The 15,976-nt window shown below is 37.2% G+C and overlaps 1 protein-coding gene across 2 annotated transcripts in view; it reads right to left on the bottom strand.

The window, feature by feature from the left end:
* Window positions 1–7,114: 7,114 nt before the first annotated feature.
* BCHE (butyrylcholinesterase) overlaps window positions 7,115–15,976 on the bottom strand; it is a 51,963-nt gene continuing 43,101 nt past the window's right edge. The window contains exon 4 of one of the 2 annotated variants that reach the window (XM_048864862.2): window positions 7,115–10,060. In XM_048864862.2, the coding sequence (XP_048720819.1) occupies window positions 9,936–10,060 (125 nt within the window). In that variant the 3' untranslated portion in view covers window positions 7,115–9,935. The remainder of the gene's footprint in view (window positions 10,061–15,976) is intronic. The other variant, XM_048864863.1, reaches the window with a different exon arrangement.

The raw sequence follows: 15,976 nt of genomic DNA, 5'->3' as shown, positions 1-15,976 counted from the left end.
ACATTCTGTAAAATGTATGGAGTTTGGATAATATAATTAATGGGTCAATTTGTATTCCAATGAATTACAAAGAGTATCAAAGGGTAAAAAGATAATTAGCAGATCAAAGGGTAAGAAGCCAAATGTTGAAATAAAGTGGTAGTAATATAGGCAGTTAAGGAGGAGTTATTGACCAATGGTTGTACCACTTTAGGTAATATCTGCTTTGTTAAATCCATTAACTACATTAACAAGGTCCTTAATGCATTTTACAAATCTAAACTTGTGTGTGTCTAGACAGCGGCAAATTCCTTGCAAAGCTATAGCCTCATGGTACACTATTTTTAGGATCTTTTGGATGAGGTGCAAGATAATATGGCCTTTGTTACTGATTATGCTGCATGGACAACTTTTCTTGGAAAAATATAGATAAAAGAGAGTGCAATGTTAAATGGCTTGGCACAAAGCATGCTTTTATATTAATATAAATTGCACAGTTTATCTGCAAGAGGAGGTGATGACATCATAATTTAAATGAGTCTGTGCAAATTTACGTCCCAGTGTTCTCACTGAATTATGGAAATCTCTCTGTTATTCAAAAGACTCCCAAAGATCTATCAGTGGTGGCAATCTATCATATATTATGAGGCTGGGGGACACCCATACTCATCAGAGAGAAGGACTGGGTTTAATGGCAGACCACTCTGTCTTGTGGGGAATTATAAGGCACGTAGGAACTGCTAGACTGGATTAGACTCACAGTTCATCTAGCCTAGTTTCCTGCCTCTGACAGTGGCCAGCACTAGAAACTTTAGAAAAAGAAACGAAACACCTTCCGTAGACATATGTGGGATTACCTCCTCCCCCACAATAAAGTCATATGGTAAGCTCTAGTAATTGAAGATTGGCTTTAGCCCTGGAGTATGAGGTTTTATATCCCTTTCAAAACTCTTTTTAGCACTAACTTTTCGGTATCTCCTCACATGTGAGGCCTGCCAAGCCTCAATTGATTCTCATTGCCACCGCCCCCGACACACCCACTCCCCAAGGCTCAGTAAAACCCCAGTAAAGGCTGGATCACTGATTTATTTAATGATATTATAATATTTTCCATATTACTCTCCATCCCATTTCTTATGTAACTTAACATCTTGTCTGCCTATTTGACCATAGCTGCACATTGAGTCATGGTATTCACTAAACTGTCCACATTGATGCCAGGTCCCTTTCCTGAATTGATACAGTTAAATTAGAAACCTGCAAGATTTATGAATAGTTCATATTTCCCCTCCACCATTCATTATTATGTATTTGTCAACACTGAATTGCCCATGCAGCTTAGTTAGTTTCTGAAGTTTCTTGGACTAGATGAACCTAAATAATTTTGTGTCATCTACAGATGTTGCCACCTCACTATTCATCCCCTTTTCCAGATAATTAACAAATATATTAGAGAACGCCAGTCCCAGCACAGAGCTGTGAGGCATGACATGACATGACATGACACACTTGTGACATGATGAAAATTGATGATTTAGTCCTCCTTTTAGTTCCCTTTCTTATTCCCTTTTTTTGAAAAAAATCTCCAAGAAGGTTGTGGCTAGTCAAATCTACTCAAAAGTACCACAGTCAGTCATCACTCCTCATCCATAACTTCCAATTCCCTCATAAGTTTAGGTTGATTCAAACCCAGAGAAAAAATCTGTGGCAACAGGCTCTTAAGAGCTTTGAGGAGCTGGGAGGAGAGTATAGCTAGGCAGAACTGAAGATACTTTATAGAATTGGCCAAGGATTCTGAGGGACTAGTTCTCCATATTTCTGCTTCCTTCTCTCATCTTTCTCTCCATACCTTGTCCCATTTCAAATCCTTCCCTCTTCATGGGAAGAATTGGACAGGAATTCAGAAAATGTAAAGCAGATGAATTTAATTTTTAACTTCCAAGGAATTTTCCCCTGAAAGGCAGCATGTGATCCAGTTAGTCCCCAGCTTTGCTCTCCCACTGACCTTGTCACTAAGAGAAAGTATGTTTTCCCATGAGCATAAGTGTGTGCAACAGGGGTTTTTCCGAATATGATATTAAATGTCTCTCACCTGAAGAATTGGGAGAGGAGGCTAGAGTAAAAAGATTTGTAAATATCAGTCAAAGATCTCTTCCTGCAATGGCAACACTTTCATTAGTTCAATGGCAAAAGATCTGGGCCCCAGAATTTTTTGATTAAGGGAACAGACAACACAAGGTCATTCCCTAAGACAGGCTGACCGTTTCTATTATAAACTTGAATTTGAGCCTGTTGTTTTGGTTTCTAAGAACTCTTGCTGACTCCAAATTTGTGACTTCAGTGGGAGTTCTATCTGAATCAGAAGGACAAGTTCTTTATTATGATATAATCACAGAAAGAAGAGATGGGGAAAAATAAAACTATTAATCCATCAACTTTTTCCCTCCCTGCAGGTCAGGATAGTTTCCTGAAGTATATTTTCACTTACATTACATTACATTACATTACAGCACTACAGGTGAAATACGGAATGGAATGAATTCCTAGCTAGCAATCTAACCTGTTGAAACAGAAAAAAAAGTAATTTTTCCAGACAAATAAATCCTGCAAATATAAATTTACTTACAAATGAATAAATAAATAAATACATACATACAATCTTTCCACTATGCCTCATTTCTCCTGATTTCAAACAAATATCTTAACAGTCATGCACATCAGTATTATTTAGTGGCTCTGGGGTAACTCCAACTAGCTATACCTATAAAATGTGCAGCTCTGTAATTAGTGAGTGGGAGAAAGTTTGAATATTTCAGAAATATTGTTTTGGATGTGTAATTCATACTAGCTCCCCTGTCCTAAATAAAATCAACATGAATTACTTTCTAAACAATTCTTGATGAATGATCAGTCAAATCTCTTGGGGCTGGTTCTGAGTTAACCCCCTTAATTCTCTCCTCACAGATGAGATAATAAAATAAGATCAGTCTAAAGACCTTCACTGAAATATACATATCTATTTTGCAAGAAATGGTGCTATCTAGCCTGTAATAGAGAGAAGATGATGAGGTGCCTGAAGTGATTAGACATGCAGCAAGAGTGAATTTAATTTGGAAGATTAAGAGGTGTGTAGATAACTGCTTTCTGCCTACACATTTTTACCACTGCTCAGTATAACTAAGACTTATAAATACTTTATAAATTAAAGAAATTAACCGCAGCACTCCAAACTGCAAGAACCACCTACACCATTTGTACATTATTCTATTAATAGTGGCTAAAGCATTAGCTGTTGAAGCTCTGGAATAAATTAAAATGGAAGCAGAACTTGAAGAGACAGGAGAATGTGTTCTCTTACTTGTATGTATGTTAATTGGGAGGTACCATACAAGAGATTAGTTGCTATTCAGATCTGAAATGAATATAACATCTGTTAAGGTCCAGGACTCTATCCTGTCTTTCAGTATTGTTAAGGAAAAGGTAATATGTTCAGCACAAGGATTTGACTGGAAAAGTATGACTGACCTCCAGAGGTATGTATTGCTACAATGAAGCCACTGGGTTAGTCATATATTTTGTGATGCTGCTGGGGAGCAGAACAAATATCAAACAACCTTTCTCCCTTTATTGAGATTGGCATAGCAACTACTGTATTACAATTAGACTATATTTTGGGCTCCAGAAGAAACAAAGTGATGCGAAGTATCCTCCTCTCCTGCCCTAATCTACCATCACCCATTTTTTCCTTTCATAATGTTTGTGAGCCTTATTTATAATCACCGGCAACCCAACTAAAACCCTGTTAAAGTGCACACCTGCATTGACTTTAGCATCACATCACTGCATTATAGTCATTAAGTCTATGCATCAAAGGTTTTCTGAATATTGTACATCTAATTTAGTCTATCAGAAACATGTGTAGGCTTGCATACAAAGACAGGGGTAATCAATATTCATGCAGCAAGATTTCAGCAGGGATCAGGAAGGAATTATCTCTCCTTATGAGCATTACTAAATTAGTTAATTACTTTAGGGCATAAGATTTGGTCCTAAATCAACTGAAGTCTGTGTAAATGCTTTTGGACTTTTAACTGGTTGAATGAGTAATTTGCCTGCTTTGTGCATTATATCAGAAAGTTCTGTGACCATATTTAAACCAATAGGATTTGGAAATAGAGTAATAGATGGTATATATGTGCTTTACACATCATGTTTTTAAAAGTAAGTTTTCATCAGACAAATCAATATTTCTTTCAAAGGTTAAAATATATTTGTGGGATACAATGTACTAAGGAGATTATTCATAAGGATTGTGCATATGAACAACACACAGTAGTTTAGGAACTTAGCCATTGCCTAATCAAGCCCAGTATTTTGTCTGTGGCAGTGGCCCTGAGGAAAAAGAAAAACCCTGTAACGTACCCTGCCAATTTTGCAGTGATGTATATACTGAGAAATTTCTTCCAATTCTTGCAGTAATCACCTTGGGTTTTGATTACTCCTACCTTATTATGCACAACTGCAAAATGTTTTCTTGCTCAGAAAATTACCTGCTCTTTCAAAAAATCCAGCTATCTGACTGGCTGTTATGAGCTCCTATTAAAGGAACACTCTCTACAGTGTCTAAGAGAAAAAGAGTAAACTGGATTGGACTGTGAATGATATTTTTTTTAAAACTGCATCAGCCTTAAAAAAAGAAATGATTAAATGGAAAAGTAAAATGCACTGTACTAAAATGGAAAGAGATGGAGGGATAAAGTGATTGAGGGAATATATACATATATATATATATATATATATAGAGAGAGAGAAAATATTCTCTAGAACTTTCCATTGTTTTTATATATAAAATGGAAAGCTCTAGGGAATAAACATAGTCAAATTTAAAAGCTCCTAGAACTAGACTAGAAAAGCATGTGAGAGCTTCGATCATTTGCTAGGGGAAGAATGAAAGCCCTAAAAGAAATTTTAAGACAAAAAAGAGGGTATAGGTCTATTGGATGGACACAGAACCTCTGAAGTTAACATCTGTTATCTCTACAGGCTGAATCAGTGCAGTGGCTGTCTTAGCTCAGCAGGTTGAAGGACCTATGTTATTAGAGTCAAAGGCTATGATAAATTCTTCCCCCTAAGCCTTGCTAGCCATACATGTTAGCTGCTTTCAAATAGTGTCTATAGATCATTGGGATGTGGTATTCAAATGGTGAAAAACTTGTTGCCAAAAGGTTAGAGTAAATGTTTCCTGATTAGTATTTAGCAACAATTACAGAGAACCAGAAAACCACCTAGAAACGTAAGTTACTGAGGAGAGAGAAAAATGCTTGTTAAGGGATTTTCTCTAATGGATTCTTGCTTCCAATCCACCCAGAGTGAATCAACTGGCATGTGGCATGTACTACAGATGGATCAGCAATGGTAAACATATACAGCTGCACATATCTGTTACGCAGGTGCTTGGTTTTGTAATTGCTAGCTAGCCAAGAGCAGACAGATTTGTTGGCAAATCCCCATCGCTGCACAGAGAGTGAGAGAGAAAGACAAGCAAGAAAGTAGTCAGCTGGCACAAACACGTCTCCCCAGTAATCTGCACGCTTGGGCCAGAGCTGCTCCTCTCATTCCTCACCCATATTCTGAATCACTGTCAGATTCCTAACCTATTTCTTTAACTCAGTGGAACAAAGTTATAGCTGAAATTAGCAGAACAGAGATACCATAACGCTTAATGCATCCATATAAGCAAGCTCCTCCACGTCCTCTAATTCTTGCTAACCCTGGAACATGTCTTGTTTTTTTAACAGTTAATTCACTGGAGGAGCAGGAAGAGCAAGGGGGCTGTGAGGTTTTCAGTGTGGTGGCTGGTACTGATGACACATGCTGTTTTTTAATAGTTGGACATATTGCAAGTGTAACAGCGGTACTATGATGGTTATTATGTCCATCTGAATCAGCTATTGCTGATGTCACAGAACCTGTGTAGAGCCAGTGGAAGTGTGACCCATAACAATGGCTGAGATGAAGACAACTTTCTGATATAAATATTTCCACTTTTAATATTATTTTTCAGACTAAGCTGAATGTTATCTGTCTGTGGCAATGGGCTAGATTGCTTTGATATTAAGTTACACAGTGGAGTTCAGACCCCAGAATATTTGATCAATTAAAAATTACAACATTATGATGTAGTTTAAAAGATAATACGTCCATTGCATCCTATATAATAGGAATGGTACAGAGGCCTAAACGTATGGAATTCATATTGAGTCTGTACATTGTACAATGTAAAGGCAATGTTTTGGTTACTCCATCAATTTCTCCATAGTTTACATTTAAATTTCATTTTCCAAATATGAATTGACACAGTGTTGTTTTAAGTATCAGAGGGGTAGCTGTCTTAGTGTTGTTTTACTAAGTCTGTTGATAGATAGAAACAATGACCCAAATTCTATCCGTTTATGTGTTTACAGAGCAACAATCACTTTGGTACCTAGGCCTGTGGCAACACCATGATGAAGTTAACCCAATGTCTCTGAGCTAGGTGTCAGCTGACCCCACTCAAGTCAGTGTGATGTTAACTCATAATCACATTAATTTAAATGTCTGATGGCATTAATTTAAATGTCATCACTGTTAATTGCAGGGCTAACCATGTTTTCAGAAACTAAAAACCACTCAGGTATGGTAGTCTTTGGATCCTGAGAGGGTGTGTCAGTAGAGTAGCAGCATATCTTCCCCATCAACCCCTGGTTGCAAGCCCCCTTTGAGCCAATATAAATATCATTAACCATAATACATACACAGTGAGATCTATATTAAGGTATCTGCCCAATAGGCAATGACTGTCTTAAGCAACTACTTTAAAATATCCTTATGCAATTTCTAGTACAATTTTGTTCAACATTTAGCTATAAAACCACCTACAGTGGGTGACTGATTTTTTGCTGTTCCCTTCATTAGTCACTTATGACAGCTTTTATTGTATTTGCATAAGTGTAGGATAGAGACATATGACTAAATGAAATCAGCACAGCATAGGAACGATGTAGTAATGGTATTTTACAAAATCCTTTCCCAGGGCAAGAAAAATGAAAGTATACAATATATTCACACCAACAAAGTTAGCAAGCCAACAAATGAATGGGTTTAAGTTTCATTTTATTCAGTTTTTCTTCCCCTCCCTTTCTCCAACCTCTGTTAGGGTTTCATGTTACAATGTCCAGCTACAAATTGTAAAAAGAGTTTTATTCTTCAGATACACTCATCCAGCCCCACGCTGTACAAACAGATGAAAAATACTACATATCTTTTAAATGCTTAATTTAAAAAAAAATTATGCTTGTTAGCCCTGAATTTTTTTTTTAAAAAAAGTGTTGTTGCTCGTCTCATTTTCAGAAACAAACTGAAAAGGTTTGAAATGATGACACCAAGAATTTGGGTTTGATTTTTCAGAAGTACTTAGGGTTGACCTTACTTTGCTTCCTTTGAGATTCACTATTGACACTTTTGACAGCGTTAAGCCCACACTGAGCCCTTTTGAAAATCATACCAATTAAGTCAATAAAAAAGGACTGCCTTCTGAACCAAAAGAACCAGCTGGGTGATGCAGAGACTCATAACCTTTTGGTAAATTTTTCCAATGGTCTGAATAGCAGGGGATAGGCAGATAGCAGGTGCTAAACATTCAATACTCTGTACATCACCACAATCCTGCATGTTATAATATTATCATCAGTAACAATAGTAATTTATATAGTGCCATAAATGTGTATATACTATAAACATGATACACTATACACAGGGTTTTTGCAAAATCTAGGGCTTGTCTACAGCTGCACCTCTGTAGCTTTTCAATGTAGACACTACCTCCTCTATTAGTTAAAATGGTCAGGAAGGCAACCCCAACTTCTGGCTGCTAGAAGCTGGGACTGGATGACAGGCAATGGCTCACTTGATAAACTGTCCTCTTTTGCTCACTCCTTCTGAAGAATCTGGCACCAGTCACTGTGGGAAGACAGGATACTGGGCTAGATGGACCATTGGTCTGACCATTCTTATATTCTTACACTAATGCGAGGGGTTCTCCCATTGGTGTAGGTAAGTCACCTTCCCGAGATGTGATAGTTAGGTTGACGGAAGAATTCTTCAGTAGACCTAGCACTGTCTACATCAGCGATTAGCTCGGATTAATTACACCGCTCAAGGGAGTGGATATTTTAAAACCTGGAGTGCAATAGCTGAGTTGAGCTAACTTTTTAGCATAGGCCAGGTCCTAGTTAAACATTTGCATTCCTTACTCTATGTATGGTAATTGCCTGGCCAAAAAACTGATGGCCTTTTGATTGTGCAGGTTGTAATCCAGGAAACTGGTCTTCCAAGAAATTGTGATAAAAGTTCTGGTACTGACTTCCAAGAATTTGTATAAGAAATTTATATTCCCTTTTCAAAAGGGTGAACATATTTTATCAGATAAAGTGCTTGTTGCAAAGGAAGCTGTCAGACCTTTCTCTTGGCGTTTACATCTTTATTTTCATCTGCTTCTCCATCATCTCAGTGTTATCCAGATCTCTTTAGTCTGCCAAAATGGACTATAAATTTCACCAAAGCCTGCTGTCTCAGGAAAATTCTGATAATACTTCCTTCTAGATTGGACCAAGGATAGCATCTTACTGTATTTTGCTTCACATTCAAGCCAGAACCAAGAAGTACAGATTAATGGGGAAATAGTTATCTACATTTTTGTTTTGAAGCCACAAAAAAGATTCCTTTGGAGTTTGTGGAAAACATTAGGGGGGATTTATATTAACCAAATCTGGGGCTCAGTCCTACAAACCTAAGGGCCCACTTCTGCAAAATAGTGTTCTCCTTCAGCTCCCAATAACTTCACTGAGGGACTTGCCTGAATAATGACTACACACTACAGGATAGGGCCCATGATCTACAGATTGTAATTTTTCTACCTAATCAGGAAAACTGAGGTTATATTTCTGGTCTTTGGGAAACTGATTCGACTGACACTGTGTCAAATCTAGTCACTTAGGAGTAAATCTGAATCCATCCTTCAATGTGCAGAGAGCTCCTCGCTACAGTGAATCTGGGCTGGTTCCATTGGGTGAAGAAGGACAGAATTATTCAAGGGTTGGGGTGCTCAGTGGGCATTTGCATCACCTATCCAGCTAGGTGCACAGGGTAAAGAGGGAGAGATGAGCAGGGAAAGGCTGGCACTGGCTGTGGATCCATTACTTTGAGCCATTGCTGCCTGATAAGCAGAGGTGCTACACAGACTGGCTGCACAGTGGTTCTATAACATAGGGGAAGGATTCTTTTTATCCTTGGCTCCTAGTAGGGAATATTAATGTGTGAGAATACATGAACTGTGTGGTGATACCCAGGGACTGGGCCTTAAAGAAGCAATTATTCAAGGTTTAATAACTCTCTTAAAAACCCCTTTGCTTTAACAAGCAGTTAACATTTGTTGTGTCCAGAAAAGTTATCGTTTGTTTATGTCAACTAAATTACAACTGAAGCAAGGTTCATAATGCTGTGACATAATGCTTTAGCATAATGCTGCTAAAGATCTACATCAGCTGTGCTTTCCAGACAATATTATAAAATACTGATATTTCTATTTAAAAAATTACACTTTCTGTAATAGATTACAATGTTTCCTTGAAGTGAGACTTTAAGCCGCTAGTGTTTATGATAACATGTACATCATTAATCTTCATACTTTAATCTCTATAGTCCTATTTGACATACGCTGAAGGGTATGAGTGCCTTATATTGTTTATTGAGATACAAGAGAGAATATAAACTAAAAGATCTGGGGAATCAATATTATATTCATGACATTTTATTTAATTTACAAAATATGCTTTATTGCTAAACATGTTAGATAGTTCCTTGTATGTTTGCCTTGATCAATGGTAATATGGACATTCTCAAAAGGGTAAACCTATTAATTAGAGACCTGCACAGCTTTCCTTCTTGCTAGTGTAATCATTAAATTGATTTTTCCAGTCCATCATGTAATTGTTCCAGCGATGGAATCCTGCTTTCCATTCTCGTTCTGCTTCATCAATATTTCCTGTAAAACACATAATGGGTTGTATTAATCTAAATTTGAATCTTTTTTTACATTAATTGAAAAATAATGTTGATTACCAGTGCCATTTTCTCTAAATGGCACAACAGTTTCTCCTCCCTCTCTCTCATCCCTAATTATTGGAAATTTAGTGGCTAATATTTAGCACTGCATCAGAAAGTAGCGACTTAAAATGAAGAACTATCATTCTGGCATAATCTTAGGTGTTATACATTGATGAAGATGAATTTGTTCTCTTTACACTGTATATATGTTTATCAAATAAACGTGTACGGTTTATCTCAGCTTTTAAAAGCAACCTCTGTTTATTTTCATCAAAATAGAATTATTTAATACATAGTTTAGAGTACAGCCCAGAAGCCCCAATAAGGATCATATCTCCACTGTGCTAGGAGCTTGTGATGGAGTATATAAACCCTACAGTGGTATGGAAGGGGTTAAGGAGCTGCTTTGGGCTGGAGTGGCACTGCCCTCCTCACCTGTAAATCATTCCAAGACAGGAGGAGTTGTTAAAGGGAGGGAACTCCACTCAGATAGGGTAACACCCTGGGAAGGAAACAGACTGTTGAATTTCTCCAGCCCCAGGAGAGGTGACAGCCTGCAGAAAGAGGGTGCAGATCACCTGAGCTAAAAGGGAGAGGGGGGGACTGAGACTTGCAGTGGAGACCAGGGAACTCTGAAGTGGACAGTAATTCTCCCAGGGCCCTCTGAAGTAACAACAGCCCATGTTCTGGAGGGAACTGTTGACAGATTTTTCTTTTCCTTTCTTTTGTTTAACCTCATTTGCTATCTGAGGGCCGTTTTGTTGAGTCACCTGAGACCCTGAGAGGGGATGAAACAACCAAGAGGCCTTGGTCGAAGAGATGAGCTGTGGTCAGCTAGAAAGACACACCTTGCAGCACCTGTTGGGGTGGGGGCAATTTAACTCATGTCTGCACTCCCCACATAGCTCCTACAGGGGGCACTCTACCACCAACAGATTTATGGCAGTGCTGTACAAAAACTTATAGAGATATGTGGTGGAATCACGGATCCATTCAAGTTAAGGCTGTGGCAGAGAAGCTAAATGAAATATTTGCACCTGAGCCATTCTTTTTAGGTAACATATCAAAGGAACTGTCCCAGATTGAGGTGTCAGTAGAGGAAGTTTTGGAACAAATAGATAAATTAAACAGTAACAATTCTCCAGGACTGGATGATATTCATCTAAAGGTTCTGAATGAACTCAGATATTAAATTGAAGAACTATGAATTGTGGTATATTACCTATCACTTAAATCAGACTCTGTACCAGATGACTGGAGGATAGTTAATGTAATGCCAATTTTTAAAAAAGGCTCCAAAGGTGATGGCAATTACAGAGAATCATAGAATATCAGAGTTGGAAGGGACCTCAGGAGGTCATCTAGTACAACCTCCTGCTCAAAGCAAGACCAATCCCCAACTAAAGCATCCCAGCCAGGGCTTTGTCAAGCCTGACCTTAAAAACATCTAAGGAAGGAGATTCCACCACCTCCCTAGGTAACCCATTCCAGTGCTTCACCACCCTCTAGTGAAAAAGCTTCCTAATATTCAGCCTAAATCTCCCCCACTGCTATGTACAGGTTGGTAAGCCTAACTTCAGTACCAGGGAAATTGATTGAAGCTATACTAGAGAACAGAATTACCAGATACAGAGATGATCATGATAGGGTAGAGTCAAGATGGCTTTTGTAAAGGGAAATCATGCCTCATCAATCTGTTAGAATTATTTGAAGGTGTCAACAAGCATGTGGACAAGAATGATCCTTGCAAGTTGATATAGTGTATCTGAACTTTCAGAAAGCCTTTGACATGGTCCCATACCAAAGGACCTTAATCAAAGTAACCAGTCCTGGGATAAGAGGAAAGGTCCTCTCATGGATCTGTAACTAGTTAAAAGTTAGGAAACAAAGGATAGGAACAATTGGTCAGTTTTCACAGTGGAGAGGGGTAAATAGTGGAGTCCCCCAAAGACCTGTGCTGGGATCTGCGCTGTTCAACATATTCATAATTTATCTGGGAAGTTTTCAGGCAATAATAAATTACTTAAGATAAATTCAAAGCTGACTGTGAAGAGTTACAGAGGGATCACACAAAAGTGGGTGACTGGGCAAAAAAATGAAATTTTTTTAAGAAGAAATTTAATGTTAAGAAGTGCAAAGTGATATACATGGGAAAACATAATCCCAACTATACATACCAAATGATAGGATCTAAATTAGCTGCTACCACTCAAAAAGATCTTGGAGTCATTGTCGATAGTTCTCTGAAAATATCTGCTTAATGTTTTCATTAATGTACAGAATGTTATCAACTATTAGGACAGGGGTACATAATAAGACTGAAAATATCATAATGCTACTACATGATATGCCCATAGGTTGAATACTGAGTGCAGTTTTGGCCTCTCCATCTGAAAAAAAGAGATATATTAAAATGCAAGAGGTACAAACAAGGGAAACAAAAATAATTAGGATCATGGAACAGCTTCCATAAAAGGCAGATTAAAAAGACTGGGAGTGTTCATTTTAGAAATGAGATGACTAAGTGGGGATATGAGAGAGGTCTATAAAATCATGAATGGGGTGGAGAAAGTGAATAGGGAAGAGTTATTTACCCCTTAACACAAGAACCAGAAGTTACTCAATGAAATTAATAATTAGCAGGTTTAAAACAAACATAAGGAAGTACTTCACAGTCAACTGTGGAACACTTTGCAAAGGGATGTTATGAAGGCCAAAAGTATAACTGGGTTGAAAAAAGAATTAGATAAGTTCATGGAGGATTGGTCCATTAATGGCTATTAGCCAAGATGGTCAGGAATACAACCTCATGCTTTGACTGCTAGCAGCTGGGAGTGGATGATAGCAAAGGGATCATTTGATAATTGCCCTGCTGTGTTCATTCTCTTAAAGCGTCTGGCACTGGTTATTGTCAGAAGACAGGTTACAGGACTAGATGGACCAATGGTCTAGCCCAGTATGGCCATTCTTATGTCAGAAGGGATAAAGTTTATTTATTTGCAGGTCAGCTGAATTTTTCCAAGCCTGTTTGGTCTGGAAATCAGGTTGGTAATTTAATGATAAGAGACTTTTAAATAAGATTTTAATTCCTTCCTAGTTTCAATTATAGCAGAAGTAATTCAGTATCTTTGCTTCCGGAACATAGTGAAGGCAAGAAGAATGAAGATGTGCAAAAAATAAAAAAAATAAATGAACCAAACTTTTTGTTTTCAAAGCTCCAAAATAGTTAGGGCTTCACTAGATTTGAGTTTTGGGAAAATTTCAGGTAATTTCTTATTTTCTCCTGGCCAGTTTTCTCATTATCAATCCCCCCAAAACTTGGGCTTTCCCAATATTGATAACATTAAAAACTTTTTTTGGTCAATAAACTATGTAAATATGTCTCATAAGACCTATAAGGAGCAGATATACTCAATACTAAATGTTCTACTTTTACAGTCACTTTTTTTTCACCATAAAGTGTTGCTCTCTGCTTATATATATATTTTTTACTTTAAATAAGAAATCAGACTCTTAGATAAAGCCAGATTATTTGCAACTATGTCAAATGGATGGGTAATTTAGCTTTGGACCATTACTAGTACTATTTTGAGAAAAACACCTGGATCTTATTGCTTTTCTTAGGCTTGATTATGATTATCCAGTCTCATTTATCCATGCAAAGTTGCCCAATTATTGATTCAGACAACTGTTACATTTCTTCCTGAATATTTCAGGTACAGAGGCTCAGATATTTGTGAAGTCTTAATGACTGGAAAGTATTCATGCCCAAATTTTTTATAAAGTTGAATACATCTCCTGTCCATACATCTCTAATCAGAAATAATTTGTCTGGATCATAAATTATGAGACACTTCAGTGCTACCTAATGACATTAATAAAAAGTGAGTGAGCTATAGAAAACGGAGAATGAGAAATTCAAACTAGCCACCATTATGAATCTAAAAAGGAAAGAGAGACACTAAAGCCCTGAAATAAGAACCTGGGTTCCCATTTGTTTGCTCTTTTTCAGTGATAAGATCAAAATTGAAGTCACAAGTCAATGCATGCCATTATCACCAACATCATCAATCTCTTTGAAGCAACCACCTGTGACTTAGATGGGCTGACAGAAAGAAGGCAAAAAGAGATTAGAGAATTCATCTTGACCAATAATTACAATTCAGAGCACGAGGTTACTTGAATTCACTACCATATAACAAAAGTCAACCAATGAAATAATTAATACATTTTAACAGATGCAACAGCATAAATGCAGTTTTATATGGCCAAATCTCCTTATATTTGCAAATCTCGAAAAAGTTTTGTAGTTGATTATCCAAAAAGATTTGCAGGACATGATTATAAATAAAAATTATGAATTATAAATTATAAAAAATAACAATAAATAATAATAATGAACAATAGATACATAATAATTAACGCTAAAGAGAATCTTTTTTGGATCAGGCCTTTAATGCTCATGAAAGGGGCTGGTTTGACAAAGCAAGAAAGCAAAGTGTTCAAGATACCCACAGATCAAACAGTTGGCAGCACATCCCTTCCCACATGGCTTTGGTGATGTCACAGTACCCTAATTTCAGTGGAGTTACATCAGAGATAAATTTGGCTCCATGCCCTTATTTGCCCCTCTGTTAAATCTGCCAAAAGGGCACCAGTTGTGAATGTATTTTTGTGTTATGGACACTAGGAGCTGGACAGAGGTCATGGAACAGTTATGATATAGTATAATTTACTAGGAAACATAAGGCAGGAGTAATATTTCCTTCCTACCCAGTTGCTATTAGGTACTGTACCTGCAAATATCTTCCTGACTCTTAGCTCTGATAAATATTAAGAACTGTCCAGGTACAAGGCTCTGGAGGATTAGGTGTATTTTGAAATCTCTCTTGGATATTCTTTAGTCATCCATACAATTTCGGGAGATCTGTGCATCTTTAACCAACAAAGCAGGTTTTTTTGTTTGCTTGTTTGTTTTTAAGGAAATCACCAGATTTTTATTTTCTTCTAACAGTAAGTAGAAATGTTTGGATGATACAATATCGTAATAAGTTTTACCTCCCTTACTAACTAGGGTGCAGGAGGGTGGGGTTAGACAAATAAAATGAATGGGCAGAGGACTTTAGGGGCCATATCCTACCACCCTTATATTAAGTATTGCCTTACTCTGAGACTAGTCCCACTGGCATCAATGGGACTACTCAACATGAGTTATGGTTGCTGAATCTAACCCAACGTAATATGGAAACTGGTTCTGATATTGAACTTTCTGACTTGTGGCATAAGAACATAAGAACGTCTTCCTTTTGTTTGTTTTAAACTTGATGCCTATTAATTTTGTTTTGTGACCCCTAGTTCTTGTGTTATGAGAAGGCATTTTAATGATCTACATACAGCTGACTATTTGTCTAATGTATAATACTTTTGGATACTATTTTTGTACATGTAAGATGTTCAAGTTTAATTCTTAGTTTTCTTAGGATATTTTTCTTAGCACATTCACAAAATCCATTGATAGGACTATTCTGACATTTTATCTTTGTTTTGTTATTTCATAGGTAATATATAATGACACAATCTCACTATAAATTAAAAATATATATATTTTTAAAAAGACCAGAGGAACTAATGGAGCGGAAACTGAAAGTTGTTCTACCTATAGCCAGCTCAAGGGGAAACAGACACAGTGGTAGTTAGGGCTCTGGATGCATTACAGGTTGTTGGAGTATTGGAAGGAACATTCATTTGGATACACAATATTTTGATCATTAAGATCTTTTAGAACTGGAGGCTGCTAAAGAGTTAACAAACTTCTTTTGAGAAAATGAATCCATGATTCTAGTTCCTATTCCTT

This window comes from Caretta caretta, chromosome 9 (assembly GCF_965140235.1).
Source record: "Caretta caretta isolate rCarCar2 chromosome 9, rCarCar1.hap1, whole genome shotgun sequence".
Lineage (NCBI taxonomy): Eukaryota > Metazoa > Chordata > Testudines > Cheloniidae > Caretta > Caretta caretta.
The sequence above is the reverse complement of the archived record's forward strand: the minus strand, read 5'-3'. Positions and strand labels throughout refer to the sequence as shown.